Source organism: Rhinoraja longicauda, chromosome 14 (assembly GCF_053455715.1).
Source record: "Rhinoraja longicauda isolate Sanriku21f chromosome 14, sRhiLon1.1, whole genome shotgun sequence".
In the NCBI taxonomy this organism is placed as follows: domain Eukaryota; kingdom Metazoa; phylum Chordata; class Chondrichthyes; order Rajiformes; family Arhynchobatidae; genus Rhinoraja; species Rhinoraja longicauda.
The window spans coordinates 463,717-486,870 of NC_135966.1; the positions used below are offsets into that span (position 1 = coordinate 463,717).

A 23,154-nucleotide genomic window follows, 5' to 3' on the forward strand; every position below is an offset into this window, starting at 1 on the left:
ACCACCCAGTGTGTTGGGACCACTCAGTGTGTTGGGACCACTCAGTGTGTGATGGGACCACTCAGTGTGTTGGGACCACTCAGTGTGTGACGGGACCACTCGGTGTGTGACGGGACCACCCAGTGTGTTGGGATCACCCAGTGGGTGACGGGACCACTCAGTGTGATGGGACCACTCAGTGTGTGTTGGGACCACTCAGTGTGTGACGGGACCACTCAGTGTGTGACGGGACCACTCAGTGTGTGACGGGACCACTCGGTGTGTGACGGGACCACCCAGTGTGTTGGGATCACCCAGTGGGTGACGGGACCACTCAGTGTGATGGGACCACTCAGTGTGTGTTGGGACCACTCAGAGTGTTGGGACCACTCAGTGTGTTGGGACCACTCAGTGTGTGACGGGACCACTCGGTGTGTTGGGACCACTCAGTGTGTGACGGGACCACTCAGTGTGTTGGGACCACCCAGTGGGTGTTGGGACCACTCAGTGTGTGATGGGACCACTCAGTGTGTTGGGACCACCCAGTGGGTGTTGGGACCACCCAGTGTGTGGTGGGACCACTCAGTGTGTTGGGACCACTCAGTGGGTGACGGGACCACTCAGTGGGTGACGGGACAACTCAGTGTGTGACGGGACCATGTAGTGGATGATGGGACCACTCAGTGGGTGACGGGACCACTCGGTGGATGATGGGACCACCCAGTGGGTGACGGGACCATGTAGTGGATGATGGGACCACTCGGTGGGTGATGGGACCACCCAGTGGGTGGTGGGACCACTCAGTGTGTGACGGGACCACCCAGTGTGTTGGGACCACTCAGTGTGTGACGGGACCACTCAGTGTGTGACGGGACCACCCAGTGTGTTGGGACCACTCAGTGTGTTGGGACCACTCAGTGTGTGACGGGACCACTCGGTGGGTGATGGGACCACCCAGTGGGTGACGGGACCACCCAGAGGGTGTTGGGACCACTCAGTGTGTGACGGGACCACTCGGTGGGTGATGGGACCACCCAGTGGGTGACGGGACCATGTAGTGGGTGGTGGGACCACTCGGTGGGTGGTGGGACCACCCAGTGGGTGGTGAGACCACACAGTGCATTGGCAGCACTCTCAGAGGGGAGGTTGGCCTTTGCAGCCTTGATGCGGGATTACCTGCACCATACCCCCCTCCCGGAGCCGATCACGGGCATTGGCACTGGGAGTTGTCGACTTGTCACCGGATTACAGGCAACGTTGGAACCAATAGTAGGAAGTATCTGTGCCTGGGACACTGAAGTTCACAACTTGCCTCCAGTGCCCCATAAACGGCAACCTTTCCTTGCTCACCTGGGCAATCATCAAACTGTGGGATAAACAGGCACATCTTCAGTGAAAACAGACACAGAGTGCTGGAGTAACTCAGCCGCTCAGGTCTATCCTTGAACATGGATAGTCTGAAGAACGGTCCCGACCCAAAATTCTCTGCCTCAGAAGGCAGTGGAGGCCAATTCTCTGAATGCATTCACGAGAGAGCTAGATAGAGCTCAAGGATAGCGGAGTCAGGGGGTATGGGGAGAAGGCAGGAACGGGGTACTGATTGAGAATGATCAGCCATGATCACATTGAATGGTGGTGCTGGCTCGAAGGGCCGAGTGGCCTACTCCTGCACCTATTGTCTATTGAAACGTCACCTACCATGTTCTCCAGAGATAGAAACATAGAACATAGAAAATAGGTGCATGAGTAGGCCATTCGGCCCTTCAAGCCAGCACCACCATTCAATACAATCATGCCTGATCATCCAAAATCAGTACCCCGTTCCTGCTTCCTCTCCATATCCCTTGATTCCATTAGCCCTAAGAGCTAAATCTAACTCTATCTTGAAAACATCCAGTGAATTGGCCTCCACTGCATTCTGAGACAGAGAATTCCACAGATTCATAATCAGATGCTGCCTGACCCGCTGAGTTACTCCAGCACTCTGTGAAACATCACCTATCCATGTTCTCCACAGATGCTGCCTGACCCACTGAGTTACTCCAGCACTCTGTGAAACATCACCTATCCATGTTCTCCACAGATGCTGCCTGACCCGCTGCATTACTCCAGCATTCTGTGTCGTATTTTGGAAACCAGCATCTGCAGTTCCTTCCTACACATCTACAGCTCCTTGTTTCTACACAAATTCAGTGAGCAATATTCATCCCACATAATCCCGTACAGCAAAGGCACGTCTCACCCGTCCTCATCTTTGGACACCCTGTGCGTAGGGGAGAGGGTGGGCGCAAGATGTCCTTGTTGGGTTGCTCCTGGGCCTGGCCAAGCTGGCCATCCGCGACTCATGGCGCCTGGCGGAAGAGGACTCTGCCCGAGCCAGCTGCCTACCCCCCTTTTCCGGGGTGTTGGAGAGGGGCTACGCGCTGTCCACGGGCACCCTGGGGGGGGTCTCCGGGACCGCTGGGACCGCGGGGGATTGGATGTATCAAGGATAGGGATTGTAATATAGTTGTATAATAGTTTCATTTGTTTGTATTGTATTCTGGTGGGTGGGTTCTGTTTTGTTTTGTTGCGTTGTAAATATTGTTTTTAAATAATTGAATAGATTTTTTTATAATAAAAGAAAACCCAGCGAGCATTAGTGCTGGGAATGCGTTTCTGACGGGATTCATTATTTGTGATGATTTTATGGCGCGTGTGGTCAAATTTCAAAGTCCACAGAAAATATTGATCTCATTACAACCTCGGTTTCACATTCCCTTGTCAGCTCATTAGAGGAGTGATATTTACCGTGACTGTGCTATTTAAGAACCATTCTCCCCGGACCACAGGACTGAAACAATGGATGAAGCAGTTCAATAATGCTGAGGCTTCCAGAATCTGTTCATATGTCTTTGTCAGGGATTTGCGGAGCTGAGCACATGTTATTGTGCACCACTCAAGTGTAGCTGGTTTCTCGAGGATTCTTTTACGTATTTCAAATCTATAACGATACAACGTTAGCATTAAAGGAATTACAGTGTTTTGTAATTCCTGCCTTTCTTGGGAATAAACATTAGGTCTTGGAATATAGGTGTAGTAGGGATGGGATTTGTGTCTGCAGGCTGCAAATGCATGGGCCGATCTCCTCCAGGAAGTGCTAATGTATTAAATATGTGACAATGAATGAACATGTCAGTAGCAGTGGGACTGGCTGTGGTTGATGTAGCTGAGTTAAGGTGTTGTGCAAGGCTGTGCTCGGAGCAGCTGTTGAACGTGTGACACCATGTATCGGTTGTACAATACTGGAGCGGGGCTGGGGCTGGGGCTGGAGCTGGGGCGGGGGCGGAGGGCGGGGAATCGGTCTGATTAATGCACTCAACTGTACTCCTTAATGGCAATGGGGGAGGGAACTCTCCTCAGAACACATCCACACGCAGCCCAGAGGTCCCAAGGGATGAGGTGCTGTGGAAGGGCAGGGATGGAGGGGGTGGGGCAGGGAGTGGGGGTGGGGAGTAGTGTGGGGGGTGGGGTGGGGCAGGGGGTGGGGAGTAGTGTGGGGGTGGGGTAGGGAGTGGGAGTGGGGGGTGGGGAGTAGAATGGGGGTGGGGTGGGGCAGGGAGTGGGGGTGGGGAGTAGTGTGTGGGGTGGGGCAGGGATTAGGGGTGGGCAGTAGAGTGGGGGTGGGGTGGGGCAGGTAGGAGGGGGTAGAGAGAGGGGGCATACAGGGGGATGGAGTTGAGCAGGGAGTGGGGATGATGGGTGGGGAGTAGAGGGGGGGTTGCTGCGGAGAGTGGAGGGGGATGAGTTGGGGTGGAGTGGGGAGTAGAGGGGGGTGTGGGGAGTAGGGGTTGGGGGTAGTGTGGGGAGTAGGGGTTGGGGGTAGGGCGGTGGGGAGGGTGTTGGGTGGGTGGTGGTGATGCAATGGGAACCAGCATTCTCTGTGACAGGGGATGAAGTGTGTGTGTGGAAGGAGGGATGACGAGGGTGGGGGGAGTGGAGAGGGGGCACTGGGAAGTAGGGTGGTGGGATGGTGAGGGAAGAGTGGAGTGGTTGACACAGTGATGAAGAGGGATGGAGAGGGTGGAGAGCGGTGGGGAAGGGGGAGATGGTAGGGAGGGGCGATGATGTAAGGCAAACATTATTCTCCGTGGCAGGGGATGATATGAGTGGGGTGGGGGGAAGGGGAGGAGAGGGAGTTGAACAGTGAGGAGGGGGTAGAGTGGTGGGGAAGGTGTAGGGGAGGGGCGGTGTGGGGCGGGAACCATTATTCTCTGTGACAGGCGAGGGTGTGTGAGTGTGAGGATATTGGGGGGGGGGGGTGAGGATAGTGGGGGGGGGTGAGGACAGTGGGGGGGTGAGGACAGTGGGGGGGGGGGTGAGGACAGTGGGGGGGGGGTGAGGATAGTGGGGGGGGGGTGAGGACAGTGGGGGGGGGGTGAGGACAGTGGGGGGGGTGAGGATAGTGGGGGGGGTGAGGACAGTGGGGGGGGGGGTGAGGACAGTGGGGGGGGTGAGGACAGTGGGGGGGGTGAGGGTAGTGGGGGTGAGGGTAGTGGGGGGGGTGAGGATAGTGGGTGTGAGGGTAGTGGGTGTGAGGATAGTGGGGGTGAGGGTAGTGGGGGTGAGGGTAGTGGGGGTGAGGGTAGTGGGGGTGAGGGTAGTGGGGGGTGAGGGTAGTGGTGTGAGGGTAGTGGGGGTGAGGGTAGTGTGTTTGGGCGGGGACCACTATTCTCTGTGCAGGCCCGCTTTCATCACATCACATCACAGGGCAGGGCAGGATGGGGGCGGATACACGGCACATGCTCAGTGCTGTGTCGACTTGCCTGCCTCGCCCAGTTGCCGGTCCAGTCTCTCTGCCTGTGGGTCGCTATCATGCTGCCTTGCCCCTCCACCCCGGCCATCACAGAGGAGCTGGTGCAGGAAGATCAGAATGAAGTCGGGAAGATGAAAGTGGAGGTGGGTATCCGGCGTTATGTCTTGTTGTCTCCGCTCCACATCCTTTGTAGACCTCTGCTCTGCGAGATATCTTGCAATCTTGCAACGGTGGTCATAGTTCAATCATACTTTAGCATTTTGTCAGCATAGATATTAAATCTCCAGTCTATTATAATTTCTTATTTCCCCGCTGCCAGACCAGTGCATTGATAATTTGGGCGATGTTAATTGAGACAATGCATGTGTAAAACCCGACACATCTCTCTCTCTCTCTCTCTCTCTCTCTGTCTCTCTCTCTCTCTCTGTCTCTCTCTCTGTACATCTCTGCATTCTCCACCTGAACAGTAGCCGGCTCAGACAGTGGCCCAGATGCGAGCGGCCACGGTAGAGGAGTCTCCAGCAAATAGCCTGGGACACAATGAGCCGAGCACAACCCGGGCCGGGCCAGGGTGGGGTGGGGTGGGGTCGGGCTGGAGAGGGGGAGGCGAGGGCGACATGGAGTTCGTGGGACACATGCTGGGTCTGGGAGAAAATGCTGGTCAAATGCGAATGATTTGTGAAAGATTAGCAAGCCAATTGGTCAAAATATATCGGAAATTGAAGTTCCCTTCAATGTTTGTCGGAAGATCACGCAGTAATTTGCAGTCACTTCAAATACACTCTGGAAATCTGAGAAACATGCCCGAGAATCAGCATTTATACCTGTGGAACACAAGCAAAGATGCTCCCTCCGTCTGTCTGTCCACAACGATCAATTCAATCCTTCTCCGCACTAATCCATAAGATGTATTTTATAGATGTTGTTCTGTGTGAGGGGTCAGTGTGAGGGGTCAGTGTGAGGGGTCAGTGTGAGGGGGTCAGTGTGAGGGGTCAGTGTGGGGGGTCAGGTTACGGTCCGGAGAGAGCCGAGGCGGTGGGAATAACCTGGAGCTCCGTGACTGTCCAGGTGACACTTCAAGCTTGGTCTGTGGGGCTGGTCTGTGGGACTGGTCTGTGGGGCTAGTCTGTGGGGCTGGTGTTTGTACGTAAGGCTTCTTTTCAAGGGAAGAGTTGCGTTTGCTGAATAACAAAGAACACGTTTTGTACACAGCTGAAGACCCCACCTTCCTAAAGAATCGTTTCATTCATTGATTCCATTTTTTTTTGCAGTTTGCAAATCAGTGTATTGAGATAAATTTACCGAAAATTCACTCCTAAACAGTAATACTAAATGCACCATGAAATATCAATAATCTACTCCCAAAATATGGTTCTACCAGTTAATTTGCAGATAGAAGATCCTTCGGCCCACAATGTCTGTGCCCAACATGATGCTGAGACCATCATTAAACTACCTGGACCTAATCCACATCCCTCCCTGTTCTGTATATCCCTGTGCTTATCTCAACGCCGTTAAATGTCGCACATCTGCTTCAACCCTCCGTGTAAACAGAATGCCCATTCTCTCTCTCCCTCTCTCCCCGTCTCTCCCCGTCTCTTCCTGTCTCTCTCTTCCTGTCTCTCTCTCCCTGTCTCTCTATCTCTGTCTCTGTCTCTCTCTCTCTCCCTCCGTCTCTCTCTCTCTCTCTCCCTCCGTCTCTCTTCTCTCTCTCTCTCTCTCTCTCTCTCTCTCTCTCTCTCTCTCTCTCTCTCTCTCTGTGTTTGGTTCGTTAGTACCTGTGTTTCACTGACTCCACATCAGTGGTCATACTTGTACTGTCCTCCCGACCTTACACACAGCCACGGTATTGTACCAATAACCCGGTATTATGGGCTGGAACCTCGCAGCGACATGTTGTGAAACTGCGTTCAATATATTTGACAAATATCGTGAGTTGTGTCCAGAACTATAAAACACGAGCCTGTGGAGGGTGCAGAAGGGAACGACCAGCTTGGAATGTAAACAGCCAGGAAATGTTGAACAGGGTGTTTGATTGAGTGAGACTATTTGCGGGATGGGGTGGGACAAGTTGATGAGTGGGTGAGACTATTTTCACGGACTGAGAGAGTTAATTCTGGAGGATTTAAAATAATCAGAAAGTAAGGGATTAAAACAAACATGGGCATCACAAAACGCTGGAGTGACTCAGCGGGCAGGCAGCATCTCAGGAGACAAGGAATGGGTGGCATTTCGGGTCGAGACCCTTCTTCAGACTGAAGATGTTTCGGGTCGAGGCCCTTCTTCAGACTGAAGAAGGGTCTCGACCCGAAACGTCACCCATTCCTTCTCTCCTGAGATGCTGCCTGACCCACTGAGTCACTCCAGCTTTTTGTCAATAAATACCTTCGATTTGTACCAGCATCTGCAGTTATTTTCCTCTATAAAAAAACATCATAGTTGTGATTTGGATTGCATTACTTGAAGGTGTCCAAAACTAAGTTTCAAAAGTGGAGCAGATATTTGTACAAGAAGGAAATAACTATATAGTTAGAGAGGACAGTATAGCACAGGAACAAGCCCTTCAGTCCACAACGTCGGTGCTGAACATGCTGCCAAATTAAACTAACCTCCTCTGCCTGCAAGTGAATAACTGCTTCATCTAGACTTAATGACCACATTATCATTGATCTTCTCTGCCATAAACATTCCTATTATTAACTTTCATTGTCAGTACTACATCAATTAGTCCGTGGTGTTATGATTTTGCAAGATGATCTATAAGTGCGGCTGATAATAAGTGAATCATAGTTTAATCTCAATATCAGCTTGATTCATCTAAATGCACATGCAAATGGGTCCTGCAACATTGCACATGTAACAGAAATCACCACGCAGGCACGGCAATGAAAGAGTGCACCTTAGCAAGGAGACATCTTTAAATGGAAAAAGGCTGGCTGGGAAATGTAATATGGAAGAGCAAGCTAGAGTGCTTGCCAGACGCCCTGATTGCATGAAACAAAGAACAGCGTACAGTGTCTACGGAATAATCAATGAAGGAAGGCTCAGAGTGTGGGTTGAGAACCGGTTATTTTCCTAAGGAAGGGTGTAACATTTGTATTCTGACTTTAGAGTTGCCGCAGTGAAATTGACTCCAGTGGGAGGGAGTAAGGCAGACAAAGATTAATGAGAGTGCTTGCTCGGCTCACAGGAGACGTTTATGAACAGTGTTGTCTGCCTGTTAAATTCAATGAAGCAGTTTTGTTACGCGGGCGGTTGTGATTAGAAATCCTCGGAAGGGCAGCTCTAGCAGTTAATCTGTGTGTGTGTGTGTGTGTGTGTGTGTGTGTGTGTGGGGAGGGGGGGGGGGGAGAGAGAGATGTTGATATATCAACCATTGCTCTACGCAATGCATTGTGCTCAACATGCTTGTCCTTTCATGCTTCCTATGGGCAATAGGAACCTATTTTAATGTGGCCAGACAACTAACCTGACCAGGGGTTGAGATATATATATAGTATAAGACAATAACTGCAGATGCTGGTACAAATCGAAGGTATTTATTCACAAAATGCTGGAGTAACTCAGCAGGTCAGGCAGCATCTCAGGAAAGAAGGAATGGGTGACGTTTCGGGTCGAGACCCTTTGAGATATGGTCAGCATAGATCCATCAAGTACAACTAACCTGTGGGTATTAACCAGCATCTGAAAGTTGGAAATAGACACTGAACTACAGATGCTAGTTTACAAACAAAGACAGAGGCCTGTGACTAGTAGTGTGCCTCAGGGTTCAGTGCTGGGCCCGTTACTGTTTGTCATCTGTTTCCACACTGTATCACTCTATAACTCTATGACACAACGTGCTGGAGTAACTCAGCGGGTCAGGCAGCATTTCTGGTGAACATGGAAAGGAGACGTTTCAGATCGGGACCCTTCTTCAGACTGTAAAGTCGTCTGTCCATATTCTCCAGAACTTCTTAGGATTATCAGATCTGTCATATTTTGTAGGCATTCATTGAGCCATAGAGTGATACAGTGTGGAAATAGGCCCTTTGGCCCAACTTGCCCACACCGGCCAACATGTCCCAGCTACACTAGTCCCACCTGCCTGCGCTTGGTCCATATCCCAAAAAACCTGTCCTATCCATGTACCTGTCCAACTGTTTCTTAAACATTGGGATATTCCCAGCCTCAACTACCTCCTCTGGCAGCTCGTTCCATAAACCCACCACCCTTTGTGTGAAAACGTTACCCCTCAGATTCCTATTAAATCTTTTCCTCGTAACCTTGAATCTATGTCCTCGGGTCCATGATTCTCCTACTCTGGGCAAGAGATTGTGCACCTACCCGATCTATTCCTCTCATTCGGGGTTTGTATGTGTGTATTTTTGTGCAATTGTGCACACTGCAAATTAAATGAAAGGTTTTTTATTAACCAAACAGTGCATTAATGAACTTATATTCTAAATTGACCGTATCAATGCAATGCTATAAACAAAATGTAGAATTCATGTATAATTTATGGGAATCAATACTGTCTAGCCAATTATCGTCTGAAAATAGATTACTGTAATGTCATCATGTGCTGAAATTAAGGATGTTTGCATTCTCCTTAAATCAATCAATGACTTTTCCTCTTCCAACAATTTTCTATCTCCACTCTGTTCAGTTGAAAGCCTTTTACTGGCAATGTTTCCAAGGTCGCTGATGTATCCTTTACACCATACGCTTTGTGGACAATCACACAACATCAGCCTGGGTTACACGTGCTCTTTGCACAACACACACCAGCCTGAGTTATGGGCAATACACAACATCAGCCTGGTCAGCTTAAGTTCCACATGCTTTGCACAATACACAATATCAGCCTGGTTATGTGTGTGATGAACAATACACAAATATAAGCCTTGGTTATAAGTTCCTTGGGCAAGGCTAATGCTGCTAACTCTCTGCTCAAGTATCTGAACTTCCACCTGGACTTTTGGATTACAAGCATAGTGATGGGTAAATGACTCAATTTCCCATTATCAACCGAAGATATTGAAATCAGATATAATAATTAAGACATGTTTTTCTTTCATGACCGGGGGGAAGAGAAGGGAAGTTTTGTTGCCTCCATCACAGTGAGGGGGTGTTTGGAGTCACTGATGGATGTTTGTGTTGGGGTGTCCTGTGTTCTTTTCTTTTTTGCTGTGTTTTGTGTGACTGCTGAAATTTCTTCCGGTGTAAAAAGCCGAGTGACAATAAAGTGTTGTTATGTTATATGTTATGTAAAATGCTTTAAACCCAAACGCCGATAGTCATGAAGTGCTTTGAGAGGCTGGTCCTCTCACACATCAAATCCAGCATCCCTGACTCACTGGACCCACATCAATTTGCATACAGGGCAAATAGATCTACAGAGGACGCCATCTCTCTGGCTCTTCACACTGTCCTGACTCACCTAGAGAGACAGGGCACGTACGTGAGGATGCTATTCATAGACTATAGCTCCGCCTTCAACACGGTCATCCCCACCAAGCTCATCACCAAACTCCACCAGCTAGGCCTTAGCTCGTCATTATGTGACTGGATCCTGGACTTCCTGCTGGAACGACCGCAGGCAGTGAGAATGGGCCCGCACCTGTCCTCCACTATCACCCTGAGTACCGGCACACCACAGGGCTGTGTTCTGAGCCCCATGCTCTACTCCCTCTTCACACACGACTGTGTTCCTGCATTCGACACCAACACCATTGTCAAGTTTGCAGATGACACAACGGTGATCGGGCTGATCACCAACGGGGATGAAACAAACTATAGAGTGGAGGTGCAGAACCTGGCGGACTGGTGCTCGGATAACAACCTGTCCCTAAATACCACCAAGACCAAGGAGCTGATCATCAACTTCCGTAGGTCACATAACGGGGAATATGCCCCGATCTCTATCAACGGGGTCAGTGTGGAGAGAGTGTCCAGCTTCAAGTTTCTGGGCACTCACATTTCGGAGGACCTAACATGGTCCAATAACACTGCTGCGCTGGTCAAGAAGGCACAACAAAGACTGTTCTACTTAAGAACACTGAAAAAGTCTGGTCTACCCCAACAGCTGCTGACGACCTTCTACCGCTGCACCATAGAGAGCATCCTAACGCATGGAATCCCTGTGTGGTACCTCAGCTGCACGGAGGCAGAAAGGAAAGCTCTACAGCGGGTAGTCCATAGAGCTCAGAGGGCCATCGGAACACAGCTACCAGACTTGGAGGGCATCTACAACACACGATGCCTCAGAAAAGCCACCAGCATCCACAAAGACTCTTCACACCCCTACAACAGTCTGTTCGAACTCCTTCCATCGGGCAGACGATACAAGGCCTTCTATGCCCGCACCTCCAGACTCAGGAACAGCTTCATCCCCAGGGCCATAGCTGCTATGAACCGGTCCTGCTGAGCCGGATGGCCACAACGCATAGATCAACTTGCACTTTACCCTGTCCAAAACTGTTACAACTGTTCGTTTCGTTGGGTTGCTGCTGTCTAAATTACCTAAATTATTGCATCGTATGGGAGGCGCATTCCCAATCTCGTTGTACCCCTGGGTACAATGACAATAAAGATATATTGTATTGTATTGTAAGATAAGAAAATAACTGCAGATGCTGGTACAAATCGATTTATTCACAAAATGCTGGAGTAACTCAGCAGGTCGGGCAGCATCTCGGGAGAGAAGGAATGGGTGACGTTTCGGGTCGAGACCCTTCTTCAGACCTTCTTCTTTTGTATTGTATTGTATTGTATTGTATTGTATTGTATTGTATTGTATTGTATTGTATGTAGGAGACACAGCAACCAATGACTCAGCACAATCAAACAAATAATCTCATCAGTCTGATAGGTCCCAACATACGATGAAAGAATGGATTGACTAGGCTTGTATTCATTGGAATTTAGAAGGATTTTATAGAAACACATAAAAATCTTAAAGGATTGGACAGGCTAGGTGCAGGAAAAATGTTCCCGATGTTGTGGGAGTCTAGAACAAGGGGTCACAGTTTAAGAATAAGGAGTAGGCCATATAGGATTGTGATGGAGAAAAACCTTTTCACCCAGAGAGTTGTGAATCTGAGGAATTCTCTGCCACAGAAGTCAGTGGAGGCCAATTCACTGAATGTTTTCAAGAGAGAGTTAGATATAGCTCTTAGGGCTAACGGAATCAAGGGATATGGGGAGAAAGCAGGAACGCGGTTCTAAATTAGGATGATCAGCCATGATCATGTTAGATGGCTCGATGGGCCAAATGGCCTACTCCTGCACCTATTTTCTATGTTTCTGTGTTTCTAACATGCCCATTCCCTCCAGCATCTGACCTGCTGTGTTCCTACAGCACTTTGTATTTTAGCCTGCTAATTTGCACTATGGTATTAACTGAGGAATAGCTGTGGGGCAACACAGTGGTAGATCAGCTACCTTACAATGTCAGGGACCCAGGTTTGATCCTGACCACGGGGGCTGTCTGAATGTAGTTTGCACATTCTCCCTGTGACCACGTGGGTTTTCTCCATCCAAGTGCACTGGATTCCTCCCATATCCCAAAGACATGCATGTTTGTAGGTTAATTGGCTTCTGTAAATTTACCCTAGTATGTAGAATAGAACGAGTGTATGGTGATCACTGGCTGGAGTGGCTCTGTGGGCCGAAGGGCCTGTTTCCACGCTGTATCTTGAAATTAAACGGCTGGCCAAGGGAGCTCCTTACTCTCCTTCAAATGTTGGAATCATTAGTAGCCACCGGTAATGGTGAGTGAGCGATCCACCACATTTACTGTTCCCACAGATCAACATGGGTGTCTCAACATCAAATAACGTGTATAATGTCTGGATTTAGCCAACTGTCTTCTGACCCAGAAGGCGAAATTGTCACCACACAGCCACATAGTGCTGTCTCTGTTGCTCCTGCAAGGTCCTGACCAAGACCATTTCACCCGACCACAGAACCCGAACCTGACCTGCTTGATGTGATTAAGTGCTGACTCACTGAACCTAGAGATGCTGGGGAGCTTAGATACCAATGCCAGCCTCTGGCAATCCTTCCAAGTCCGAAAGACTCATTGGGTGCGGTCACAAAGCAGTTTTGTAAACTGAGGTCACGGGTTAAAGCTCTTGAGAACCGGTGCAAAGGAACAGCACCTGTTTCTGGTGAGTGCACAGACCACCATCAAAGGAATCTTTATAGGCAGTTCATTTTGACACTGAGCTTTTGTTCAGGCAAACAGCAGCCAGACCAACAACTGTAAAAGACTGGAGCCTGAATGGGAAGTGGGGGCTTTTGCATCTTATCAGCCCAATAGCTCAGGAGCTTCATTAACCAATGAGCTCAGGGGTTTCATTGCTCCTGCTTTCATTCACTTACTGGAAATCATCACTGAGCCGGTTCATTAATTGAATCATGGAATTTCATGGAGCAGAAACAGGCCATTTGGCCGAGATATAGTGAAAAAATGTGTTTGTTTGCTGTGCAGGTAAATCATATCATGCATGAGTACAGTCATTCCATACACATGCAGATGTGATAGAGAGAGAGAAGTAAAAGATGTGGAGGAGTTGCATTAGTAATGAGGAGAGTGTTATGGCAGCAATTGGAGAAGATGAACTGGAGGTTCATCCACTGAGGCGATATGGGTAGTGCTCAAAAATAAGAAAGGTGCAAATGCTCTAATGGAATTATACTCTTGGCCTCTTATGCCATTCCAATAGGAGCACATCGACCATTCTGAAAATGGTGTGGACAACCTTTTGGCATGAATCCATCGTCAGTGGTTTTAGATAAGACTTGTCGGCTCACACATCACTAGAGAGTGCACTAAAGAGTATCAAGACTTATGTTTGGGCCACATTGGCTTCCACAGAAGAAATCCCATCAAGCTCACAGTGTAAATTTTTGCAATTTGAACAATTTATAAAGAGCATTGGAGCAAAATACTGTTTCAGTTCTCCCTCCCACTCAGCCTCTGATGGGAAGAAGAAAGATCAGACTGATTGCAAAGGTGGTATTAAGAAACATCACGTTCATGGAAGGAGAGCAAAACATTGCAACAGAACATCAACTCACAGCAATTTTTCTCAGCTGTGAAACAATGTCATCCTCCACAACCACCAAATGTGATGTACAGGAAACTCAGGATATAGGTTTAGCTTATTATTGTCACATGCACCGAGGTACAGAAAAAAGCTTCATTTTGTGTGCTATCCAATCAAGTCAGATAATACTATTTATAAATACTATATATAAATACAATCAAGTCAAACTCAAGTATAATAGATAAAGCAAAGGGGAAGATCGAGTGCAGAATATAGTTCTCAGCATTGTAACACATCAGTTCCACAGACAAAGTCCAATGTCTGCAGACATCATACAGAGAGTGCCAGACCCTGTGACTTGGTTACATTTGTAATATCTGTAGATTTATTAGATTATTTTTGTTAGTGGGAAAGCAGTGCAGTGTAAGTGATATTGGTTGAGAAGAATAATTGTTGCTCTGAGGCTTTAAGGATTGTATTACATGACTAACATCTCTTTGAACTGCAGAGAAAGTTCAGAGGCAGTCTGTGAGAACTCCTGAATAAACAGGCACATCTTGTTTGATTTTCTGGAGTATTAGTCTGCAATCTCTGCAATGGACTTTGCTAGGAGTTAAGAACTCATAGAACACATATTCCTCACAAGGACATGCTCTTGTCATGAGCATCTAACACAAGATGTTATGTCAGTGGAAAACTGCTGAATAAAATGTAACACCAAGGTCACTTCTGCCTTATCAAATGCACAGCATTTTTCAAAATACATTAGAAACATAGAAAATAGGTGCAGGTGCAGGAGGAGGCCATTTGGCCCTTCGAGCCAGCATCGCCATTCATGGCGATCATGGCTGATCATCCACAAATTAGACTCCAAAGCTTTTGCTTTCCTCATATAAAACAGCCCGATTGAATTTCAAGGACAATCAATCAGAATCAAAGAATGTGGATAATAATGGATTCTCCAAGCTCCTTGTCAAATACTGCCAGAGGTCAGAGAGAAATTCGCATTCTTCTCTGCAGAAAACAGTAAAGGGAGAGTAAATGTCCTGAAAATTACATATTTTAATAAGCACAATACCAAGCCCATCAGGCTGGTATCTCTCAGCTCGCCCTGATACATAATTGCATTGGTTTAGAGGCACAGTTCATCGCTGGATGTGGAAGCAGGCCAGGTTTGGAGGACCGCTGTCACATGGACAAGAGGCAGCAGAACCATGAACTCCTGCTATGAAAGCTGCTCGCACACGCTGTGTCCAGCATTCACCGGGCATCTCAGCTGTAGCCCTATCATACATTGCACACATGGCCAGAGGTGCACACATGACCAAAGAACACCAAGCGACCCACAATGTAGCCCTATCATACATTGCACGCATGGCCAGAGGTGCACACATGACCAAAGAACACCAAACGACACACATAGCTGTACTCAGGAGTAGCGGGGAGTGTAACATGGTGGTATAACTCTTTAGACCAGTTATCTCCCCTCTACTCTCTCAGTCAGGAAGAACAGACCTGACCCGAAACGTCAACTGTCCATTCCCTCCACAGATGCTGCCTGATCCACTGAGTTCCTCCAGTACTTTGAAATTTGCTCCAGTACCTGCAGTCTCTTGTGTTTTCACAGCTCACGGAATTAATGTGGTAATGTTAAGCTCCTAAGGATAGCGGAGTCAGGGAGTACGGGGAGAAGGCAGGAACGGGGTACTGATTGAGAATGATCAGCCATAATCACATTGAATGGCGGTGCTGGCCCGAAGGGCTGAATGGCCTCCTCCTGCACCTATTGTCTATAATGTGGGTTTACAAGGCCACAGAATACAAATCAAGACACTGTGGAAAGAGAAGAGGAAGTGTTCTGTAAAGTGAAGTGCTCATTCCTCATCATGGACAATGAGAACTTGGTATCTTTACCTTGTCTGTTGGAACTCTGCAGCTTCCAGTTCCACACATCACCTAATGTAGAACATGAATACAAGCAGCCACCCTCAGCTGCAACTCTAACCTGTTCCCATCAGAATGATCTTCAGGGTTACGCTGTTTTTGTGAATAAGACAGGGCTGTTAAAAGCTTTACAATGCTTATTATGATTTAATTAGCTGATGTGTGGCCTGATCACTGAAGAACAATCTTATTCGTTTTTCCTTTTTAGTGTAAGCGACTTGCTCGGGAACGAGATGAGGCTGAGAGGCAGCTGAAACAGATTAAGAGAGGTATGTTTTTTCCTGTTCCTGAATCTGGTGGTACATGGTTTCAAGCTTTTGTATCTTCTGCCCAATGGGAGTGGGGAGAAGAGGGAATGACTGGGTGATCCTTGATTAGGTTGGCTGCTTTCCTAAAGCATTAGATGGAATCAATGGTGGAAAACCTGGTCTCAGTGATGCACTGGATTACATCTACAACTCTGCAATTTCTTGCCATCTTTGAAAGAGGTGTTCCCAAATCAAGCTGTGATGCATCCTGACAGTGTGCTTTCTATGGTGGATCTGCTGAAGTTGGTGAGTCTTTGGAGACATGCCAAACTTCCTTAGTCTTGCGAGAAAGTTTATGGCAAGTTGATCTTTAGCTATCACTGTTGATTAACTATGTTAACAAAACTCTGTAATTAAGAAGACAATCAATCATATCAGCCTGGAGTTGTTATATGATGCCAGCATTGCCTTGTTGATACATTGAGAGCAATGGATGATGTGAATTACAGTACGGCACTGGTTCTAATCCCTCTTGGCAATCAGTAACTTTGTCAATGAGTAAAGAATGTATAATACACCAAATAATGCTGGGATTTTAACATGTGAAATGTATTAATTGAACTAATTGTTCATTGTTCTCACTGTCAATCTATTGCCAGTATTGAGGAGAAAGATGGTTTATTTATTTTCTTTGGTAATAAATATAGCACTATGCACAAATATAATTTGCTGCCTTTGGGAGTTTCACTGCAAAAAAAACCCTCATTGTAAAACAATTCAACAAAGCCTGATGTTTGGACAAAATTAATCCAAACCTTTACTCCAAGCAGAACAGAGAGATAGAAACATACTGTAGAAACATAGAGAATAGGTGCAGGAGTAGGCCATACGGCCCTTCGAGCCAGCACCGCCATTCAATACGATCATGGCTGATCATCCAGAATCAGTACCCCGTTCCTGCTTTCCCCCCATATCCCTTGATACCCTTAGCCCTCAGAGCTAAATCTAACTCTCTCGGATCTAGGAGTGCAAGTACTTAGATCCCAGAAAGTGGCATCACAGGTACATTGGCCTTTACTAGTCAGGGTATTGAATGTAGAAGTTTTGAGCATAGAAGTTGGGATGTAGAAACAAGAAACACAAAAGAATGCAAATTGCTAGAGTAACTCAGCAGGTCAGGCAGTACCTTTGGAGAATATAGATAGGTGAGGTTTCTGGTCGGGTCCCGGCACAAGATGGCGGTTCAGGCAAGTGTTTCGGAAGCTAGGCACAGTAGTAGGGATGTTAGGTTACTGTTGAACAAAACGTTGGTGAGGCCGCCTTTGAGATATTTTATTAAATTTTGGTTACCTTGCTATAGGAAGAATTTTGTAAAACAGGAAAGAGGGCAGAGAAGATTTATGAGGCTGTTGCTAGGACTTGGGACCTGAGCTATAGGGAGAGGAAGGACAGACTATTAGTTCAGTTCAGTTTAGTTTATTGTCATGTGTACCGAGGTAGTGAAAAGCTTTTGTTGCGTTATCCCAGTCAGCAGAAAGACAATACATGATTACATTGAGCCATTTATAGTGTACAGATATATGATAAGGGAATAACGTTTAATGCAAGGTAAAGCCAGTAAAGTCCGAACATTGATAGTCCAAGGGTCACCAATGAGTAGATAGTACAGATGCACCATAGAAAGCACACTGCCAGGATGCATCTCAGCTTAGTTCGGGAACAGCTGCTTTCTAGTTGTGGTGGAACGATTGGCTATCCCTTGACTATTGGAGTGCAAGAGACTGAGAGATGATCTAAAGGATGTATATAAATCCATGAGCGGACTAGATAGGGTGAATGCAGTCTTTTACCCAAAATTGGAGAATCAAGAACCAGAGGACATAAGTTTAAGCTAAAGGAGGAAAGAATTGAAAGATGAGAAGAAGTTGCCCCTCTGGTTTCTATTAAAGATGGACTGGTACGTAAAAAAAGAGATAACTTAATCAGATTTTTCAAGAGTCAAGATTATTTAATTGTCATATGTACCAAAATGAAACAATGAAATTCTTACTTAAAGCAGCACATAGGTTTGTAAACACAGCACTCAAAAGAAAACTGGACTTTGATGGACAGGCAGTGTCTAAATGAATACTGCGTGGAATCTATTGCGAATACCTAACTTATTTTGTGTGAATGGGGGTTTCTATTAACTACTAGATTCTTTGCATGTCCTAACAGAACCTCGAAAGAACTTTCTGAAAAGACAGAATAATACTCACATTTGTGTGTGTTGTGTTTGTCTGGGATTATTCTGTTGGGGGAAAAGAAATGCAACAGAAATTGTGCCCCGTTATAGTAGATAGATATATTTTGTCTCAATCATTGGTATATTGCTGAACATTATATGTTACTGACCCGAGGAAACTGCACCAGCGGCCTCCTGTTCCCTTGGTGTAGGGAGGGCTGTTAACAGCACACGCTGCCACTAATGGAGTGGGATGAACAAGTCACCTTGTTTGTGCTCTGTGCACTCACTGTGCAATTGCATTAACATTATGTCGCAGGGAACAGACAGAACAACATTATGGTTCGATGGGAAGAGTCTTGAAATCAACCTTTACTTGTGATGAAAGATTAGAGATAAAATAGAAATTATAATCCAATAAAAAAAGACAGAAAAGAAAGAATGAAAGATACTGCCAGCAATTAGTTGGATGGTCCAGTTGGGGGTCATCAAGCATGAGTTAGTGTATATTATATCAGATTCAGTCTCCCAGCTCATAAATAAATGACTTGTTCTGCTTTTGTAATAACAGAGGAATGGTGTTGGGGAAGGGAGGATTCCACTATTCTTCTGAATAATTCAGCTGTGGGTCTGAATAATTCAGCACTGGCTGCCCTGACTGGAGTGTTGATTTACACACAGACCTTTGCTCTATTTTTTGCAAATGGATATTTTAGAGAATGAAACTTTTATTATTCTGTTTAGAAACATAGAAACATAGAAAATAGGTGCAGGAGGAGGCCATTCGGCCCTTCGAGCATGCACCGCCATTCATTGTGGTCATGGCTGATCATCCACAATCAGTAACCCGTGCCCCTGCCTTCTCCCCATATCCCTTGATTCCACTAGCCCCCAGGGCTCTATCTAACTCTCTCTTAAATCCATCCAGTGAATTGGCTTCCACTGCCCTCTGTGGCAGAGAATTCCACAAATTCACAACTCTCTGGGTGAAAAAGTTTCTTCTCACCTCAGTTTTAAATGGCCTCCCCTTTATTCTAAGACTGTGGCCCCTGGTTCTGGACTCGCCCAACATTGGGAACATTTTTCCTGCATCTAGTTTGTCCAGTCCTTTTATAATTTTATATGTTTCTATAAGATCCCCTCTCATCCTTCGAAACTCCAGTGAATACAAGCCTAGTCTTTTCAATCTTTCCTCATTTGACAGTCCCTCCATCCCAGGGATTAACCTTGTGAACCTACGCTGCACTGCCTCAATTACAAGAATGTCCTTCCTCAAATTAGGAGACCAAAACTGTACACAATACTCCAGATGTGGTCTTACCAGGGCCCTATACAACTGCAAAAGAACCTCTTTACTCCAATACTGAAATCCTCTTGTTATGAAGACCAACATGCCATTAGGTTTCTTCACTGCCTGCTGTACCTGCACGCCAACTTTCAGTGACTGGTGTGCAAGGACACCCAGGTCTCGCTGCACCTCCCCCTTACCTAACCTATCACCATTGAGATAATATTCTGCCACCTTGTTTTTGCCGCCAAAGTGGATAACCTCACATTTATCAATATTATACTGCATCTGCCACGCATCGGCCCACTCACTCAACCTGTCCAGGTCACCCTGCAATCTCCTAACATCCTGCCACCCAGCTTTGTGTCATCCGCAAACTTGCTAGTGTTGCTTCTAATGCCCTTTTCCAATCATTAATATATATGGTAAACAGTTGCGGCCCCAACACCAAGCCTTGCAGCACTCCACTCTCCACTGCCTGCCATTCTGAAAAGGACCCGTTTACTCCTACTCTTTGCTTCCTGTCTGCCAACCAATTTTCTATCCATGTCAACACCCTACCCCCAATACCATGTATTCTAATTTTAGTCACTAATCTCCCGTGCGGGGCCTTATCAAAGGCTTTCTGAAAGTCTAGATACACAACATCCACTGGCTCCCCTTCATCCATTTTACTTGTCACATCCTCAAAAAATTCCAGAAGATTAGTCAAGCATGATTTCCCTTTCATAAATCCATGCTGACTAGGACTTATCCTTTTACTGCTATCCAAATGCACCGTTATTACCTCTTTAATAATTGACTCCAACATCTTTCCCATCAGGAAGTCAGGCTAACTGGTCTGTAATTCCCCGTTTTCTCTCTCGCTCCTTTCTTGAAAAGTGGGATAACATTAGCTATCCTCCAATCCACAGGAACTGATCCTGAATCTATTGAACATTGGAAAATGATCACCAAATGCATCCACTATTTCTAGAGCCACCTCCCTGAGGACTCTGGGATGCAGACCATCAGGCCCAGGGGATTTATCATCCTTCAGTCCCATTAGTCTACTCAATACAATTTCTCGCCTAATGAAAATTTGTTTCAGTTCCTCTACCCCCTTAGATCCTCTATCCTCTAGTACATCTGGGAGATTGTTTGTGTCTTCCTTAGTGAAGACAGATCCGAAGTACCTATTCAATTCTTCTGCCATTTCCTTGTTACCCATAATAATTTCACCTGTGTCTGCCTTCAAGGGACCCACATTTGACTTTGCTGCTCTTTTTCTCTTAACATATCTAAAGAAGCTTTTACTGTCCTTCTTTATATTCTTGGCCAGCTTTCCCTCGTACTTCATCTATTCAGCCCGTATTGCCCGTTTTGTTACCTTCTGTTGTCCTATGAAAGTTTCCCAATCCTCTGGCTTCCCGCTACTCTTTGCTGTGTTATACATCTTTTCTTTTAGTTTTATTCCATCCCTAACTTCCCTTGTCAGCCACGATTGCCTCCTACTCCCCTTAGAATCTTTCTTCCTTTTTGGAATGAAATGATCCTGCATCTTCCGGATTATTCCCAGAAATTCCTGCCATTGCTGTTCCACCGTCATTCCTGCTAGGATCCCTTTCCAGTCTACTTTGGCCAGCTCCTCTCTCATGCCTTCATAGTCCCCTTTGTTCAACTGCAACACGGACACTTCCGATTTAACCTTCTCCTTCTCAAATTGCAGATTAAAACTAATCATATTATGGTCACTTCCTCCAAGCGGTTCATTTACCTCGAGTTCTCTTTATCAAATCTGGTTCATTGGACAACACTAAATCCAGAATTTCCTTTTGTCTGGTAGGCTCCATTACAAGCTGCTCTAAGAATCCATCTCGGAGGCACTCTACAAACTCTCTTTCTTGGGGTCCAGAACCAACCTGATTTTCCCAGTCTACCTGCACATTGAAATCCCCCATCACCACAGTGGCATCACCTTTCTTACATGCCAGTTTTTAACTCCTGCTGCATCTTACACCCTACATCCGGGCTATTATTTGGGGGTCTGTAGATAACACCAATTAGTGTCTTCTTGCCTTTACAATTCCTCAACTCAATCCACAGTGACTCTACCTCGTCAGTCCCTATATCACCCCTTGCAAGGGACTGAATTTCGACCCTCACCAGCAGAGCTACCCCACCGCCTCTGCCCACCTGTTTCATTGCTCTGTTGGTGGATTCTCTTACCTCAACAAAGTAAGGTTTTGAGACTTGATATTTCACTAACTTGCTTCATTGATGGTTATTTTCATATTTCCCTATTCTCGCTGTTTACTTTTCAAATTGGCTCTGGCCCTCTGTAAGCATGAGCTGTGCTTTATCCAAACATCAGAAGTACATATGTGTATTTGGTCCAACACACATATATGGTCACAGAGCACTGAGGGCAGAATGAAAGACATGAGAGGCATTGAGCTCTGACAGCCTGGGACACAGTGACCACAGATAAACACCTTAGACATAAAACATAGAGCAGTACAGTACAGCACAGGAACAGGTCCTCCAATACACCACAGGAGCAGGTCCTCCAGTACAGCACAGGAACAGGGTCCAGTACAGCACAGGAATAGGCCCAGTACAGCACAGGACAGGTCCTTCAGTGCAGCACAGGACAGGTCCTCCAGTGCAGCACAGGACAGGTCCTCCAGTACAGCACAGGAACAGGTCCTCCAGTACAGCACAGGAACAGGGTCCTCCAGTACAGCACAGGACAGGTCCTCCAGTACAGCACAGGAACAGGTCCAGTACAGCACAGGAACAGGTCCTCCAGTACAGCACAGGAACAGGGTCCTCCAGTACAGCACAGGACAGGTCCTCCAGTACAGCACAGGAGCAGGTCCTCCAGTACAGCACAGGAACAGGGTCCTCCAGTACAGCACAGGAACAGGTCCTTCAGCCCAAAATGTCCATGTCAAACATGATGCCAAGTAAAACTAATCTCCACTGCCTGCACGTGATCAATATCCCTCCATTCCCTACATATCCATTGTCTATCCAAACATCTCTTAAATCGTACCTGCCTCCCCCCTACGCGGCCCTGGCAGCGTGTTTCAGGCATACACCATCCTCTGCCTAAAAAAGCTTGCCATGCCCATCTCCTTTAAGCTTTGTCCCTCTCATCTAAAGCTCTTTGACATTTTCACCCTTGTGTAAAGGAGTCTGACTGTCTACCCAATCTATGCCTCTCAATAGGGCAAGTCTTGGTCCCCACGCAAAGCAGATCCACTGTTACTTTTCATATCTTGTAACGGACCTCAAACTGACAGAATGCAAACTTAATCCTATTCAAAGTCTGTTCATTTGCTGCCAGACTATAGCATTGTCATGCCACCATTATAGAGCTTATGAAGGACATGCATTACGAGATCAGTCCCTTCTACGTGTTACATCATTCCAAAGATACCCACTGGACTGGATATTATGGGTGCTATTAACATTGAAAACCATTTTCACCTGGGTCTATGATCGGTGTTTGAATGTGTGACTTTATGAAGCACAGTTCCGGTTCATTCAGAACCAGCTTCTTCTTTCCCCAATACCAAAGCTGTCATAACATTTAACAGCACTTGATTGAAATTGTTTGTTTATTCCACAGTAAAGGCCAATATGCAATACACCTT

General features: G+C 46.7%; 1 protein-coding gene across 1 annotated transcript in view; it reads left to right on the forward strand.

Moving 5' to 3' along the window:
• Nucleotides 1-4,783: 4,783 nt before the first annotated feature.
• LOC144599986 (shootin-1-like) overlaps nucleotides 4,784-23,154 on the forward strand; it is a 59,802-nt gene continuing 41,431 nt past the window's right edge. The window contains 2 exon segments of the mRNA XM_078411281.1: nucleotides 4,784-4,917; nucleotides 15,962-16,022. Coding sequence (XP_078267407.1) covers nucleotides 4,834-4,917; nucleotides 15,962-16,022 — 145 coding nt within the window. The 5' untranslated portion in view covers nucleotides 4,784-4,833.